The sequence below is a fragment of the Corylus avellana genome, chromosome ca4 (assembly GCF_901000735.1).
Source record: "Corylus avellana chromosome ca4, CavTom2PMs-1.0".
NCBI lineage: Eukaryota > Viridiplantae > Streptophyta > Magnoliopsida > Fagales > Betulaceae > Corylus > Corylus avellana.
The window spans coordinates 36,185,297-36,199,762 of NC_081544.1; the positions used below are offsets into that span (position 1 = coordinate 36,185,297).

General features: G+C 32.5%; 2 protein-coding genes across 3 annotated transcripts in view; both read left to right on the plus strand.

Moving 5' to 3' along the window:
* The window catches only part of LOC132178551 (delta(3,5)-Delta(2,4)-dienoyl-CoA isomerase, peroxisomal), a 9,264-nt gene extending 8,186 nt beyond the window's left edge, over positions 1-1,078 (plus strand). Inside the window, exon 2 of the mRNA XM_059590994.1 lies at positions 765-1,078. Coding sequence (XP_059446977.1) covers positions 765-955 — 191 coding nt within the window. The 3' untranslated portion in view covers positions 956-1,078. The remainder of the gene's footprint in view (positions 1-764) is intronic.
* Positions 1,079-2,493: 1,415 nt separating this feature from the next.
* Positions 2,494-6,089, plus strand: LOC132179179 (glycerophosphodiester phosphodiesterase GDPD1, chloroplastic-like). Of its 2 annotated transcripts, XM_059591839.1 has the most exons (8): positions 2,494-2,648; positions 2,748-2,944; positions 4,260-4,319; positions 4,410-4,490; positions 4,578-4,778; positions 4,864-4,959; positions 5,356-5,552; positions 5,633-6,089. In XM_059591839.1, exons 1-8 carry the CDS (start codon positions 2,552-2,554, stop codon positions 5,847-5,849), a joined length of 1,146 nt encoding a protein of 381 aa, XP_059447822.1. In that variant the 5' UTR covers positions 2,494-2,551; the 3' UTR covers positions 5,850-6,089. The 2 variants fall into 2 exon arrangements, with proteins under 2 accessions (XP_059447822.1, XP_059447824.1); XM_059591841.1 differs by lacking the exon at positions 4,410-4,490.
* The last annotated feature ends 8,377 nt before the right edge of the window (positions 6,090-14,466 follow it).

Genomic DNA, 14,466 nt, shown 5'->3' on the forward strand with positions numbered 1-14,466 from the left:
TATCTTGTTAATTATCTGAAGGAAAATTGACTTTTTTCAAACGTCTACTTAGTGCTGACAAATGGTTTATAATTCTTTTATAATTTGACAACACGTGTCAGCAATAAGATTGAAGTGACATCGGTTTTTAAAATTTTTTTAACACCCTTTAATCACATGCTAACTTATGGTTAGCAGTTATAAAAGAGTTATAGTTATAGATGAGATTATTTAATGTACAAATGACTTTTCTCTAGAAAGAATAAAATATGTTTAAATATTTTTTAAATGGTGCGTAATTTAAGTACCCATGATTAAGAATGTAAATTAGATTACCCATTAACTAATTAGTGGTAGTTTTTTTTTGTTTTTGTTTTTGTTTTTTGGAAGAGATGACTTAACAATTTGCTTCTTTCCTTTTAGTAGAATGTGGTGTGTTGGGATTGGTAACGGCATAGATGTTGAGAATTTAAGCTATCTTATCTAGAGATGGCAATGAGTTTGTGTAACTAGTGATCCTTGCTACTTGTTTTGATTTAATTTTGTCTATCTCAGTCCCATACGAAACCCTAGATATTATTAGCACTTTTTTGTTTTGAAAATAGGAAGACCAAAACGAAAGAAATTGAGGCAGCATTACAACAAGAAGTTATAACTTTGTTGTGAGAAAAGGAAATATGTAACCGGGAAAAGTAGAATAGTAATGAAGGGTAGAATCTGTGTTTGGGTGCCCCCAATGCTCAAAAAATTGATCTTTTTAACTATATTGATACTGGATGTGGCAGGAATTGCTTCCAAGTCCCCCCTAGCCGTGACTGGTACAAAAGCAGTGTTACTGAGAAGTAGGGATCTGACTTTGGATCAAGGGTTGGATTATGTTGCCACTTGGAACTCGGCTATGCTTGTGTCCGATGATTTGACAGAGGCAATCTCATCTCACACCCAGAAAAGAAACCCTGTTTTCTCCAAGCTCTAATGGTGCATTCATTCCAGTGTTTATTTCCTTCTCTTTTGAGCTAAAGCATTAATAAAGCTAGCTTTCTCAATGTCAAACACTTGATGCATGCATTTAAATTCGAAGATAAAAGGTTTTCATTAATTTTATTGTCTAAATTGTTAGTAATTCGAATAATAAATGCGAGAAAACAAATATAAACTTACATACTTTAGCAAATTTTATAAAGACTCTTTCCTATTTATTATTTGAATTACTAATAATTTGGATAATGGATTATTAGAGATCGATATCGCAAGTAGATAACCATAAGAAAGTACTATTCTGAATGTGAATATTTTACACAAATTTAATTAGATATTTTGTTTGCGGGCATGCCAGGGCATCATGATTCACGAAAGTTGCTCATCATTAAAGAAAAGCTTCTGATTTTTTTTATTTTTTCTGCCTTGTTGGTTGGTGCACGCTTCATGATCATCTTCTGAATATCTGCCTGGGGACTTCACTTTGTGACAACGGCCACTCATTTTAGTCTCCCGAACCTTCCTTACCGTTCTTTTTAGAGAAGAATCTATAGCAAACACGCGTGTAGTGTGTACTACAATCTAGACGGTGTTTCTTTTTCTCTTAATATATTGCTATTAAATTGAATTTGATTGGTATTTTTTTCTTCAGAAAAGTAGTCATTTCACACAAATTGGAAATGAAAAGAAAGTGGCTTTGACGACAAAAAAAAAAACACAGAAAGTCATACTACGTGTTCATATTTTGTTTCTTACACGTATCGGGGACATGGGTTCAGACATTTGCTAACATATTTCTTCTCAGAGTAAAGATCACGCACGCCGCGTGCTGTGAATCAGTTCTCTTCTTCTCACGTACGATGTGGAAAACGCCGAAATCACATTGGTTCCAACAATCATAGACTAATATAGACCCATCCCCGCAACTTCCTCTTCAAACAAAGATCAAAATTCAAAATCAAATTGACCAAATTTGGTTAGAACTTTTCTTCAATGAGGACTATTTTACTAACTATGGTCAAAATGCATGTAATTTTATGTGATAATTACATATTTTATTAAAAATACATCTAATTTTAGAATATATGTGATTTTATTTAAGTAGTCACAATTTAATAGAATGAATTGAAATTAAAAAAAAAAAAAAATCCATCCAATTTATAGAAAACTTTTTTTTTCATAAATTAGAAATGACAGAAATTTTCTCTAAACCCGGAAGAAATATCTTTCAACCCATGTAAAATAGTGTCAAGTGTCTGCTATTAATGAGGTTAAGAATTTAATATGTATTTTAAATGTTTACAGACACTTTGCAGTATATTACATGGGTTGAAGGATATTTTAAAATTTCTGTACAATTAAATAATTCTATTTCTATCCGGGTCTCCTTCTGCAAAGCAAAAGAAGGTTTGTGTTGTCCAATAGACTATTTTTGGTATTGGGCTTTTTAGGCCTTAGCCCATCCTTTATATACCCCTCCGGGCCTCACTCATTTCTTCCCTACCTGTCTGTGACTCACTCTCTTGGAGCAAGGTTCGAAATTCCCGTCCAATCTTCTTGAAATTTAATCGACAATCTTGAAAGAGAAAAAGCAATGGCTCTCAAAGCCGTCCATGTGTCCGACGTCCCCAATCTTGATCAATTCGCGGACAATGCCGAATTAGCCCTCTCCTCCACCCAGTTCTTCAAAGGTCAGTGCTGTAATAAGAAGCTTTTTCTTTCTTCTTCTTCTTGTTTTACAGTCTCTTGTCAATTTCATTTTTTGGGTCTTTTTTATTTTTTGTGTTTAGGTGTTAATGATCATGGAGGTGAAGAAGGTAAATGTGGCTATGAATTCTCGAAATTTACGGTGATGGGACACAGGGGCTGCGGGATGAACATGGTGCAATCCTCGGTCCCAAGAATGGAATTCTTGAAAGAGAACTCGATTCTCTCCTTCAATGCCGCCGCTAAATTGCCTATTGATTTCATCGAGTTCGACGTTCAGGTAAAATAAACACACATAAACCTCCGCACATTGTCTTTGTTTTCTGGGTTCTTTGTCCGAGAATGTTATGAAAAACATAGAAAGACTTGGACTTTAATTTGGGGAAATAAGTTTGCGGTCCAATTGCCTAATTCCCAAAATACCTTGTCTGATCAATTTAGCCACATTTGGCTGGTGATTTAATTAAATCAAAATTTTCTAAAATTTCAAAGAATAAAATTTATTAGGTAGACAAAACTTAGACATTAGTTTTAAAATTAAATAATTAAAATTCTGTTTATACAAGAGAATACCCTATAATTACTCATAATTATAGCCTATATATAGATAGAGAACTTTCGTTGGTCTGAGAGGATCAGCTTATTTCTAGTTTTAAATTGTTTAATAGAAAATTATTATTAAAAAAAAAAAGAAAACGAATTTTGTCTGCTTGGCGGTTGTCCGGACAATAAAAAAGCTGCAGATCGTGTCTGCATTCGCGGAGAACCTGTGGTTGAGACGGTTTAGATTTCTCACGCCCACGTGTATGACTGTTCAACGTGTCAGGGTATCTTTCTATTTCATGTTAATAATGGATGGAGTTTTCTTCCAAAATTTTATTCATGTAAAATTGTACGTCATGTGTTATTTTATTACGTGAAAAACATATACTTTTTTTTTAAAAAAAAAAAAAAAAAAAACTATTAATAGAATTGAGAGAAACTTTATTAAAACAAACAATTAAACAAAAAAAAAAAAAAGTGGTTCTCATATGTTAAGGAATACATAATACTTTTTTATATTGAGTTAAAGAAATCTTTTCTAATTTTATTATTTTAATTAAATATTTTAAATTTGTTATTGTACTACTATTGATTGACACGCTATTAGGTCGGTCACAATCAAATTTAATTTTTTAGTTATTATGGTAAGTATTACATAGACTTACAAATTGATGTGAAAATATACATGACACCGTCAACATTCCCAAATAAATTTGTTTTGCTATAATTAAATTTATTTATTTAATTGCTAATGTAGTAATTGTAACCCACATCGATTGTACTGTGTTGCATGCATGCCGATTTGGCATGGACAAGTACTCTCGCCAGCGTTTTATAATTGTCACATTGTGTAATTTGTGTAAGATGCCTTGAATCGATCATTTCGTTTGTTTGATATTTAACATGGGAATGAGTAGTACTATTGTTACACAACGTTAAATTATTATCTGAATTTATGGGTACTAATTTGTTTACTTGTGTCTTTGTTGGTTTACTATTGGGTGATGGAAGAAACCTTAAGACGAATCTGTAAACGGAAGCTATTTTTGTAGGTTACTGAAGATGGGTGTCCTGTCATTTTCCATGACGGCTTCATCCTCACTCAAGACAAGGTTGATTAGTTGAATCCTCAACTCACTAAACTTTATGATTTTATTATCTGTCTTTGGCTCTCAAATACCATAATTGAGTCTTGGTTTTAGGGTGCCATTGTTGAGAAAAGAGTCACGGATCTCACTGTAGCTGAATTTCTTTCTTATGGACCCCAGAAACAGCTCGGAAGTGTAATTGTCATTGTTTCACTTTTTCTTCCTAATGATTGAATTTGTAGCTGCATTTTGTTAATTACTCTGCTGTTACTAAAATTGCAGGTGGGGAAGCCTCTCTTTAGAAGAACAAAAGATGGCAATATCTTTGAGTGGAAGGTTGAAAATGATGACCCTCTATGCACGTTGCAAGAGGCCTTCGAGAAAGTTGAAAATTCTATCGGTTTCAACATTGAATTGAAGTTGGATGATCAGGTGGCATATACGGAGGAACAACTCACTCGTGTTCTTCAAGCAATCTTGCAGGTATAATTCTTGCTCTTATCCTAAATATTGGTTTTTGCGTTTTGGCCTTATGCTGAGGAAATGACAGCATTAATTCTTGGGACAGGTGGTAAACGAGTGTGCCAACAACAGACCTATCATCTTTTCAAGCTTTCAACCTGATGCTGCCCTGTTGATCAGAAAATTGCAGACCACCTACCCTGTAAGATCACTTTCTTCTATTTCTGTGTGCATTTGGGCCTGCAGTTTTCTTCTGTTCCATAATTGTAAAAGTGAATTAAAATTATTTAGTTTCTAAATTACCATCATTAAAAGCAACATGGGATGAGATAATTACATTGCAAAATAAATTATTTGACGAATCCATATAATAATTTGGAGAAAAAAAAAAAAAAACTAAACGAGATACTCATTTTCAAGGACTCTGTAAAATACAGGGTTTCCTCTGATTTAAGTGAAGATAAGCTCAATCACTGCATAGAATTTGTTAGTAGAGCAATTTGAACGAGATTATTATTTTTTTTGTCCTGGTTTTAATGGTGAAAATATTGAGTAAGTTGATTTGATTTGTAAGTTTAATGCTAATGATATAATCCAGGTGTTCTTCCTCACAAATGGAGGATCCAAAATATACATAGACATAAGAAGGAATTCCTTGGATGAGGCTATCAAGGTGTGCTTGACGGGTGGTTTGCAAGGAATTGTATCTGAACTCAGAGCCATCTTTAGAAATCCAGGAGCAGTAACTAGAATCAAAGACTCCAAGCTTTCCCTTGTAACTTACGGCCAATTGAAGTAATTTGCTAAGCTAAGCTATGTTTTTCACCAGCACTTATTCTCACGAATTCAATAATAAAATACTTGGACATTTGCAGTAACTTTCCAGAGGTGGTTTACGTGCAACATCGTATGGGTGTGGACGGAGTGATTGTTGACCTGGTTGAAGAAGTCACAGAGGCAATCTCAGATTGGATCAGGCTGGCGGAGGACCGTGGAGAGGAAGGGCAGAAGCAAGTGAAAACAAACCCTGGATTCTTGCAGCAACAACTCTCTTTGCCTCTCTTACTTCCACCGGAGTTGTTACATACTTGAAAGCAATAGACATACCATGTTGTTCCCCACCCCTCCCTCAAGCCTAAATTCTGTATATAGACTTATCCTTTCTCGTACATCATTTTGCATATATGATTTTTTTTTTTTTTTTTTTTTCTTGTTTGGGTCCCAACTTGGGCTTTGAGACTGCTACAATGATTTGTCGTGACGGCCCAATTTCGTGGGCCAGGTTTTAATTCATCCAGCACCCTGGTTACACTTGCTGGCTGCCTTCTCTACTCACAATCGTCTCCACAAATCAGCTACCAACAAGTTAATGTGTTTGATTTTTCCCCTTCCCTTTCCGTAGTTAGTTGAATAGAAAAAAATAAAAAACACTTTATCGTATCTCTCTAATCACTAGATGTTTATATCTACTCCAAATTTGTTTCTTAACTTTCAAAACATCTACTGTTTGAATTACATCAGACATCACCCTCCAAAAAATTCGATAAAGATCATAGTCTATTTAATTTAACCTGAATCAATAGGCCTACAACAACGGGCATGACCCAATAGCCCTACAACAACGAGCATCACCCAAGGCCCAGGGAACTCCATGAGCCTAGTTTCTAAACCTGGATCAATAGGCCTACAACAACGGGCATGACCCAACCAATCAACGTTGAAACGAAAGAAACATTGTCTTAGTTGCCAAATGATTGAGTTTTTTTTTTTTTTTTTTTTTTTTTTTAACCCTTTTTACAAGAAATGAAAAGAAAGCTGAGGGTAGTACTTGAGTTACAAGTTTAGGGAACCTTCTTCAAAATGCTTGAGACGGAAGGTCCTCTGTCCTACAACTTGTCTTATTTGGTTTTTTAAATTACAACCTCAAGGTATCTCATCCCATCATCATTTGTCAATTTCCTTATTTTCAAAAACATCGCTAGAGATTTGTAGTTTACCCAACAAATAATAACATTGGTTGAGACAAACACACACCAAGTACAAAATCAATCGGATTTGAGATTAGCCGCAATCTCCCCGCTCAAATTGCAGTCTGCCGAATAAAGCTCACATATCCAAACAAGTGATCAAATAATTCGAAACCCAATCGAACAACATTGGAAACCTTTCTCAAATGCATGTGCAATGGGGACAGTCTTAGCAAAATGGTTATCCTAAAGAACACCTTAAAGAAGGAATAAAGTTGATAAAGACGAAGAGATTTGCTTAAAAGAGTGGAATCTGTACCTTGTAAGTTTCGTAGAATGAGAGTTAGAGACGTAGCTTTAATGTGAGTGATGATATCAAAAGGGCCAGTTGGATCACATGCCCAAAGACACGGATCTTTTGTTGTTATTAGGTGGGCTTTTTGAGGAAGTTTCTTTGAAGTGTTCAAGGCTGCTTGAGATTCGAAACAATGAAAGCAACTTTTCTAGTTTGGCAGTTAAAAACAGGTGATAATACAGAGGGAAAAGGTACGTACGTGTCATGTACGATTATACGTACAAGTATTAAAGTGGGGGGAGACGGGGGACAAATTCAAAGAGCCTGGTTTGTTAGGATCCCACTCCAGGACCCATCATTTCATTCAAATTAATTTGTCACCTCCAAATTCCAGCTGATTATTATGCTTTACTAGAATTTTTCTTCAACTTCAAACGGCGTTATTTGTCTGCAGCTTATATTGACAATTCCCTTTACCTGGTTTTTGCTCCCATTTTGGTTTGATGCGGTAAAACAATTTCTAGAATTTTTTTTAACAGTATCGGGTTAAACACATGGTTTTAAATAAAATTATTAAAAAGTGTATTTGAATCTCAATTTTAAATGCCAAATTTGAAGGTGACAATTCGTATTTGCATATCGATATAAGACAATATAGGTCAAAAGTTTAATTAACTCTTCTCAAGTTAATCATAACTCGTTAATTTCATAATGAAATTGTTAGCCCTAGTCAAATTAAATTTCCATTAACCATGTTATGAAGTCATTATTTTTCAAAAAACAAGAATGTATATATATATATAGAGAGAGAGAGAGAAAGAGAAAGAGAAAGATTCACAATTTCCAAAAAAATGTATTTATGCAAGCAAGTTGCTGGGGGGTACCCGACAGGTAGCCAATTGGGAAAATTGGAAGCTTGCCATCACGGGTCTGTTCGAGCTTACGTAGCCAAGTAGAATTGGGCAATAGAGCAAAATAGATGACTATTCATGCGTTGTAAAATCCTAGTCGGGTCACAATTATGTTTATAAAGTCATACTACTTTTTGGTTGCCTATATGTGAAGAAAGGCAGCTATCGCATCCTGATCACCTTTTTTTTAAAAAAAAAAAAAACAAAAAAAAAAAACAAAAATTATTTTATTTGATGGTTACATATATCTTCTTACAAATCTTATGACATGCCCCAGACGAGTTGACAAAATTGTAGCTTTAGAATGAAGAAAGGGGGCTAAAATTCTCAATAGAAAAAAGAAAAAAGAAAAGCAATCCCATTCCCCTGTGGCTGTGGAATTCACATGCATCATTTAAGACGCCAATTTGGTCAACTTTGCAATCTATGCTGATTTTTGAAATCTAGTTGCTTGTAATGCTTTTTTTATAGCATGAGATAATTATTATATTTATCTATTTCTCAAAGGACAAAAAGTATATCAAGTCTTGGACTTTGATCTTCTAGAACCTCGCCTACAAATGCTTTGGGTATGTTTGTTAATGTATTTTGGGAGAGATTTTTTTTTTTTTTCTGTGGAAAAAAAATAAAAAAAAATTAGATAAAGATCATAGTCTTCCACCAAAACAAAAATAAAAACTAAAGTGATTGTAGTGAGGAAACCACTTTAGTCTTAAAACATGGAAAGTGATGATTAAGAAAAAGGGCATTGATGCATATATGATTGACATAAAGTACCCAGCACTATTTCTTCTTCAACATCAATATCCCCTTTAATTACTTTGAGCCCCCTCTTTTGCAGCTTACAATTAAGTTTAAAATTAGCTAATAATGTTCTTAGTTCCCATAATTACATTGGATACCCACAAAGACAACCGGGATTTTTAGTATATATATATATATTTGAAAGAGAAACAAATGCTGCCTTTCAAGTTATTTCTTGAGAAAAGTCAATATTCTCTAAAAATCTTCCACCGTAAAATATTGACCTGCAACTTCGAGGGTTTCTTTCTTTCTTTCTCTCCCTTCACAAATGTGAACATGTTAGGTGGTTTGTATGTAATCCAATCTCATGGGTATTTTAGATGCTTCAAAGGAGGGCAATCCCAAAAAGAAAACACACAAAATCCCATAAGGAACAAAAAGAAAAAGAAAAGCCAAACCAGCCCTAAAACCAAACCAAAGGCAAAGGGAACAAAGACATTTTCCACTGAACAACATATTTTACTCAAAACACAATAATTGCATCCTTTGACGTTTCCCTCTTGCTCCTTAAAACCCTCTTCAACACCCACACGCAAACTCCTTTGACCCCCAACAAAAGAAAAAGGGAGAAAGCAAAGGAAAGAGAAAGGAAAGGGAAAAATAAAAAAATAAAAATCATAGCCGCAATTCGGCTTACGAAAGCCAAACCTTTTTTTTTTTTCTTTTTTTTTTTTTTCCATGGTATTGTTTTGTGCAAGTGGGCTAATAGGCAATTGCTTCTGGGAATCTCATCCTTGAATATATATATATAATTTTTATTTTTTATTTTTTATTTTCCCTTTTTCTGTTGAGTCCTCAGAATTCTTTAAAAGAATTGTGGAAACCAGGGGTTCTCCTTCTCCCTACGGAATCAGGCTTCTTCAATTGTCAATGTTTGAGGCTCCAGTCTAACTAAATCTCAACCGTCCCACGTTTCTCCCACTTCAATCTTTATACAATTCCACAACCAACCCTCATATTTCACCACTACTTCAATCATGACATTGGCTTCTTGATACTCTTTATTTATTTATTTATTATTATTATGTTGCATTAAATATTTTATGTATTTATTCATTTTGAGTGCATGAGTGCATCTATGACATGGGATCCAATAACTCAACATTCTTTTTATTTTATAAATTGAATCCTCATATATCATCCCCAAAGCCTCAATGACTAAAATAACCTTATAATATAAGTTCATATTTTGAACCAACAAAATTTTTATTTAAATTGAGTTGAATTTTTTTTTTTAAAAAAAAAAAAAATTAATCATTTAAATTGACATACGTCTTTCATTTAAAAAAAAAAAAAAAAAAAAATTGACGCGTTTATTTTTAATAATACCCATTTTGAATAACTAGTTAAAAGGGTGAAAAAAAGAAGAAGGAAAAAATCTATATTAAAATTATAGTGATAGTGTATACCAACTTAACCTTCAAAGTTTAAACATATTAGTTTGGAAGTATCGAAGACTATAAAAGAATCGTACAGAACTTCCTATAATTGTATTAAATGAGTATTAGATTAATGATATAGTTTTTCATGTAGGGTTGAGTTGTTCTAAAAATCTACAGGGAGTTTAATTCGCCAACCAATCCGAGTGATACAGAACACTCTCGAAAGCAACCTTAAATTAAATTGATCACTGTAATACGTGGATTGACAAGTCATGGGTTTTTATGTTAATTTATTTATTTATTTATTTTTCAGAAGCGTAAACTTTGAGTCATGACATTGAAGTTTTTGAAATGAACAAACTTTTACTTTGTATACTATAATATTCCTTTTACATTGAGATTTCTTCAACTTCTCTGAAATCAGACCTGTTTTTGACACGGCCCCCCTCCTTCATTTTTTTTTTTTTAATATTTTATGTCGCATTCAGTGTTTGGTTACCTAGGATTGTAGAAATTAGTCTCAAAACAATAGACATTATAATATATTTAATTATAAATGTTTGTTTTTTCAAGAAATTATCAAATATTCATTCATGGAGTTCAAACTTCAAACACAACGAAAGGCTACTATGAAGCTTGAAGCAACAAGGTTCTCTACAATTTCTCATCAATACATAAGAGTGATTGGGTAATATCTAATTGAGCAATTAACATTTTAAAAATACAATTTTTTTTTTTTATCAAACCATGAATATTTAAAAACAAATTTAAATAAGGATTTAGGTGCATGGTCTGACTTGAATTGAGTGTCTCATCAGGGCCTCTAAAGGATCATAAACTTGATATTTGCTTCTTCATTTTTTTTTTTAAGATTTCACATGCCAACTATTTTATATCCTCACCCATCGAGAATGTTTGTCAAGTGAAGTGTCAATTTTGATGAAGCACGTAGCCCGTAGTCGCATAATGGTTTGTTTAATTTATAGACTTGATCACATCAATAATTCAAAATAATAATACTTTTTTATATCAAGGAAACCAACTGATGAAAAAGAAATTGATAATACAATGTACATTTTATTGCCCCATGTAAAAAAAAAAAAATGGTTATGTCACGTTACGCGAGTTTATTGGTTAGATTTAGTCTAGATTCTTCTAATGTTTTTAAAAAAATGACAAATTAAAATAAACAAAGCACAATACCAAAATGAAAAAATAACTCCTATAAAATTTTCATTAAGACAAAAATACCCTTAAAAATTTGAAATAAATAAATAAATTTTAGTATTTTTGTTTTTATTTTAGTAAGGGTAATTTCGTTGTTTTGTTAAAATTAGGGATACATTGTCATTGTTTTGGTAGTTTTGGAGGTAAATTGTTGCAATTAATAGTTTGAGGGGTAGATTGTCATTGGAGTGGTAGTTTAAGGGAGTTAAGTGGACTTTACCTAATATTTTACCAATTTAAACATTTTGCTGATTTTGGCGAGCAACTAAATTATATATATATAAAATAAATTTTTTTTAAAAAAAACAAACAAACAAACAAACAACAACAACGCAAATGTGATTATCAAACTTCATCTCTAAATTTCATTATGTGATTACCCTAAACATCTATTTAAGTTTCTGCTATATATCCTATAATACCTTCCCTACTTTCCAACAAAACAAAAAGCAAATTTGGACCAATATCTTTCACCAAATAATTAATACACTTAATCACTTTCTTACTCGACACGAAAAATTATGCACACACTCTATTAACAAAGTTACTTGTTCTTGATTCATCCATGCCGCAAAAGCATTGGCCTAAGAACTTTAGGTTGACAATGGTGCCAAGTCAATTACTGCCACATCTGTCTTTATCAATTCATCAAATTAACTTCTCTTATAAAATAAAATTTTTGAGTGAATTCTTATAAGATTTACTATTGTGTGATTAACCTATAAATAAAATAAAATAAACTTTATTATCAAATAACATCAAAATCTTGGCGTCCCCATGGGAATCTCCAATCAACCATTTTCTAATAAATTAAACATAAATAAATAATGACAAGGAAAAAAGTTGGGTTATAGAAGCTCCGTGACCAATGACCATTGCATGATAAATTAAAATATTTAGGCTCCTTTGTTAAAATCCTTATTTTCTATCTTTTCTTTTTTTCTTCATCTAAATAAAAACATTAATAAACAATTCAAACACAAAAACACTTTTTACTTTTATGTTCGGTTGGAACACTTTTTTTTTTTTTTTAAAAAAAAAAAATACACTTCAAAACAGATTAACAAATAAGTCTAAAAGCTTAAAGGTAATTAACTAAAATTAGCAAGCATACTGTGAACTAAAACCATAAATACAACTCTTGTAAGTTGTAATATATTAAAAACTAAAAGGCTATGGGAAAGACGTGTAAGGCTTGACAAAATTAGAATAAAATATCTATAGAATTATAAGCTAAGAAGTGTTTAATGGTTAGGATTGAATTAAACGAAGAAAATTAGATTGGATAGAATCGATAACTCTTATCATCAACTGTACCTAATTTTAACTTTTGTTGATATAAATTTTATTTATGTAAGGGAGCGGCTTATCTGTGGTTGAATTAGCTCCAATTCCCTTCAATTTGTTCTACTTAATAAAAGTTAAAGTGTCCAAAATAACAGATATTCGTTTAGTCCAATCACACTAAGGTCTCGTTTGATTCGTGTAATGAGTATTCCCTACTCCTATTCCTCCTCCACGCCAAACCTTGACTACTATAGTTGCCACTACCACCGTTGTTGACTTTGCCACCACAAAGAATCGGAAGAAATGAAAGTTAATTTGGAAATGGGAAAATTATGAAGGTAAAAAAAAAAAAAAAAATAGTACTTCCAGGCTCGATTGCAACAATAATATCGTGCTAAAAGCATTGGACAAAATCAATCTAAGGATATAATGAAGCCAAGTGTTACTCTAGAATTACACTTTCTATAATAACATAAAAACACCCTTATAATGAGAATTATGCACAAAGAGTTTGTATCAAGAAGACAATTGTGTTGTAGCGATTTTTGGACTCATGTATCAAAATAATTCAAACCAAAGTACACAAATTATATACCCACCATATCCCACTATATGGAGTCTCAATATATGTTTCGGTTGTGTTGGACTATCAATGCATACACTTTAAAGTCAACCTTATTTTTTCAATTACTCAAGATATTCTTAAAGTGAGAAGGAGTTCATGTAAAGTGGTAGACTTATTCATATGTAGCCGATACGGGACAAACAATTCTTCGTACACTTTCCAAAATTTTAAATTGACTTTTAATGTATAAATCTTTCTATCAATGCACTTATTTCTTGAAATTGGAAAATATACTGTTTAATAATTAATTGAAATATTTAATTTAGTTTATTTGTTTAATGAAATGTAACAAACTCAACTGGAATCCACTGTGTAATCCCAACAATAACATGGTTGTTTGGGTATAATAGCCGTACGTACGTATAGGTCCGTATCAGTTCTGTCTGAGATTGACTTTTTTTTAAAAAGAAAAAGAAAAAAGAATTACAAAAATTAAGAAATAGGGAAAAATTGCATTAGATGTGAAGGAGGATAGATTTGTCTTTTGGGAAGAGGAGATTCTTTGAACAACTAATCCTAAAATTTCCATCTGATCCAAAACTGTGAGACAAGAAGATATGAGGAAATCTTGAAATGGGGCAGCAATTGAAGGTGGCATTTTTGTCAGTTACCCTGAATCCGACGTGGGTGCCCGTCGTATTGGGGGCAAGTAGGTCCTTGACCTTTATTGCCTTTACCCACCCCCCACGAGGCCACAATGATTTATTGGTTGTCCAAAAGTACCCCTCTCTAAATCCCACCAAAAAATTTCTTTTTCATTCCACAAAGATAAAAGATATGGCATTGATTTTTGTAAAAGAGATGCCATTGTGGAATCTTCAAGGAGTTGTCAATGTCACTGGCCCCTCATCTTCCTCCATGTGACCTCCATCTTCTTCTTCTTCTTCTTCTTCTTCATCTTTTTCATGGTTTTACGAAATAATTAAGTTAATAATTAAACACTCTTAAAGGCTTGCCCATGCGTGCACCCTATATTTAGATCAATTATTATTATTATTTCAATTTTGAATTATGTCTTAATTTAAATAATTATTCAAATAAAAACAAAAATTATCCCAGAAACACGTTAACAAACCACACCCAATTCTTTAACCTTTAAAAGTAACCTATCGAGCTAGCTATCTATCTATCATCACTAGAGTTTGTAAACATTAAAATTGCTCATTTTTCTTTTGTTTTTCTTTTATCTTTGGATTAACCACATTGACAAG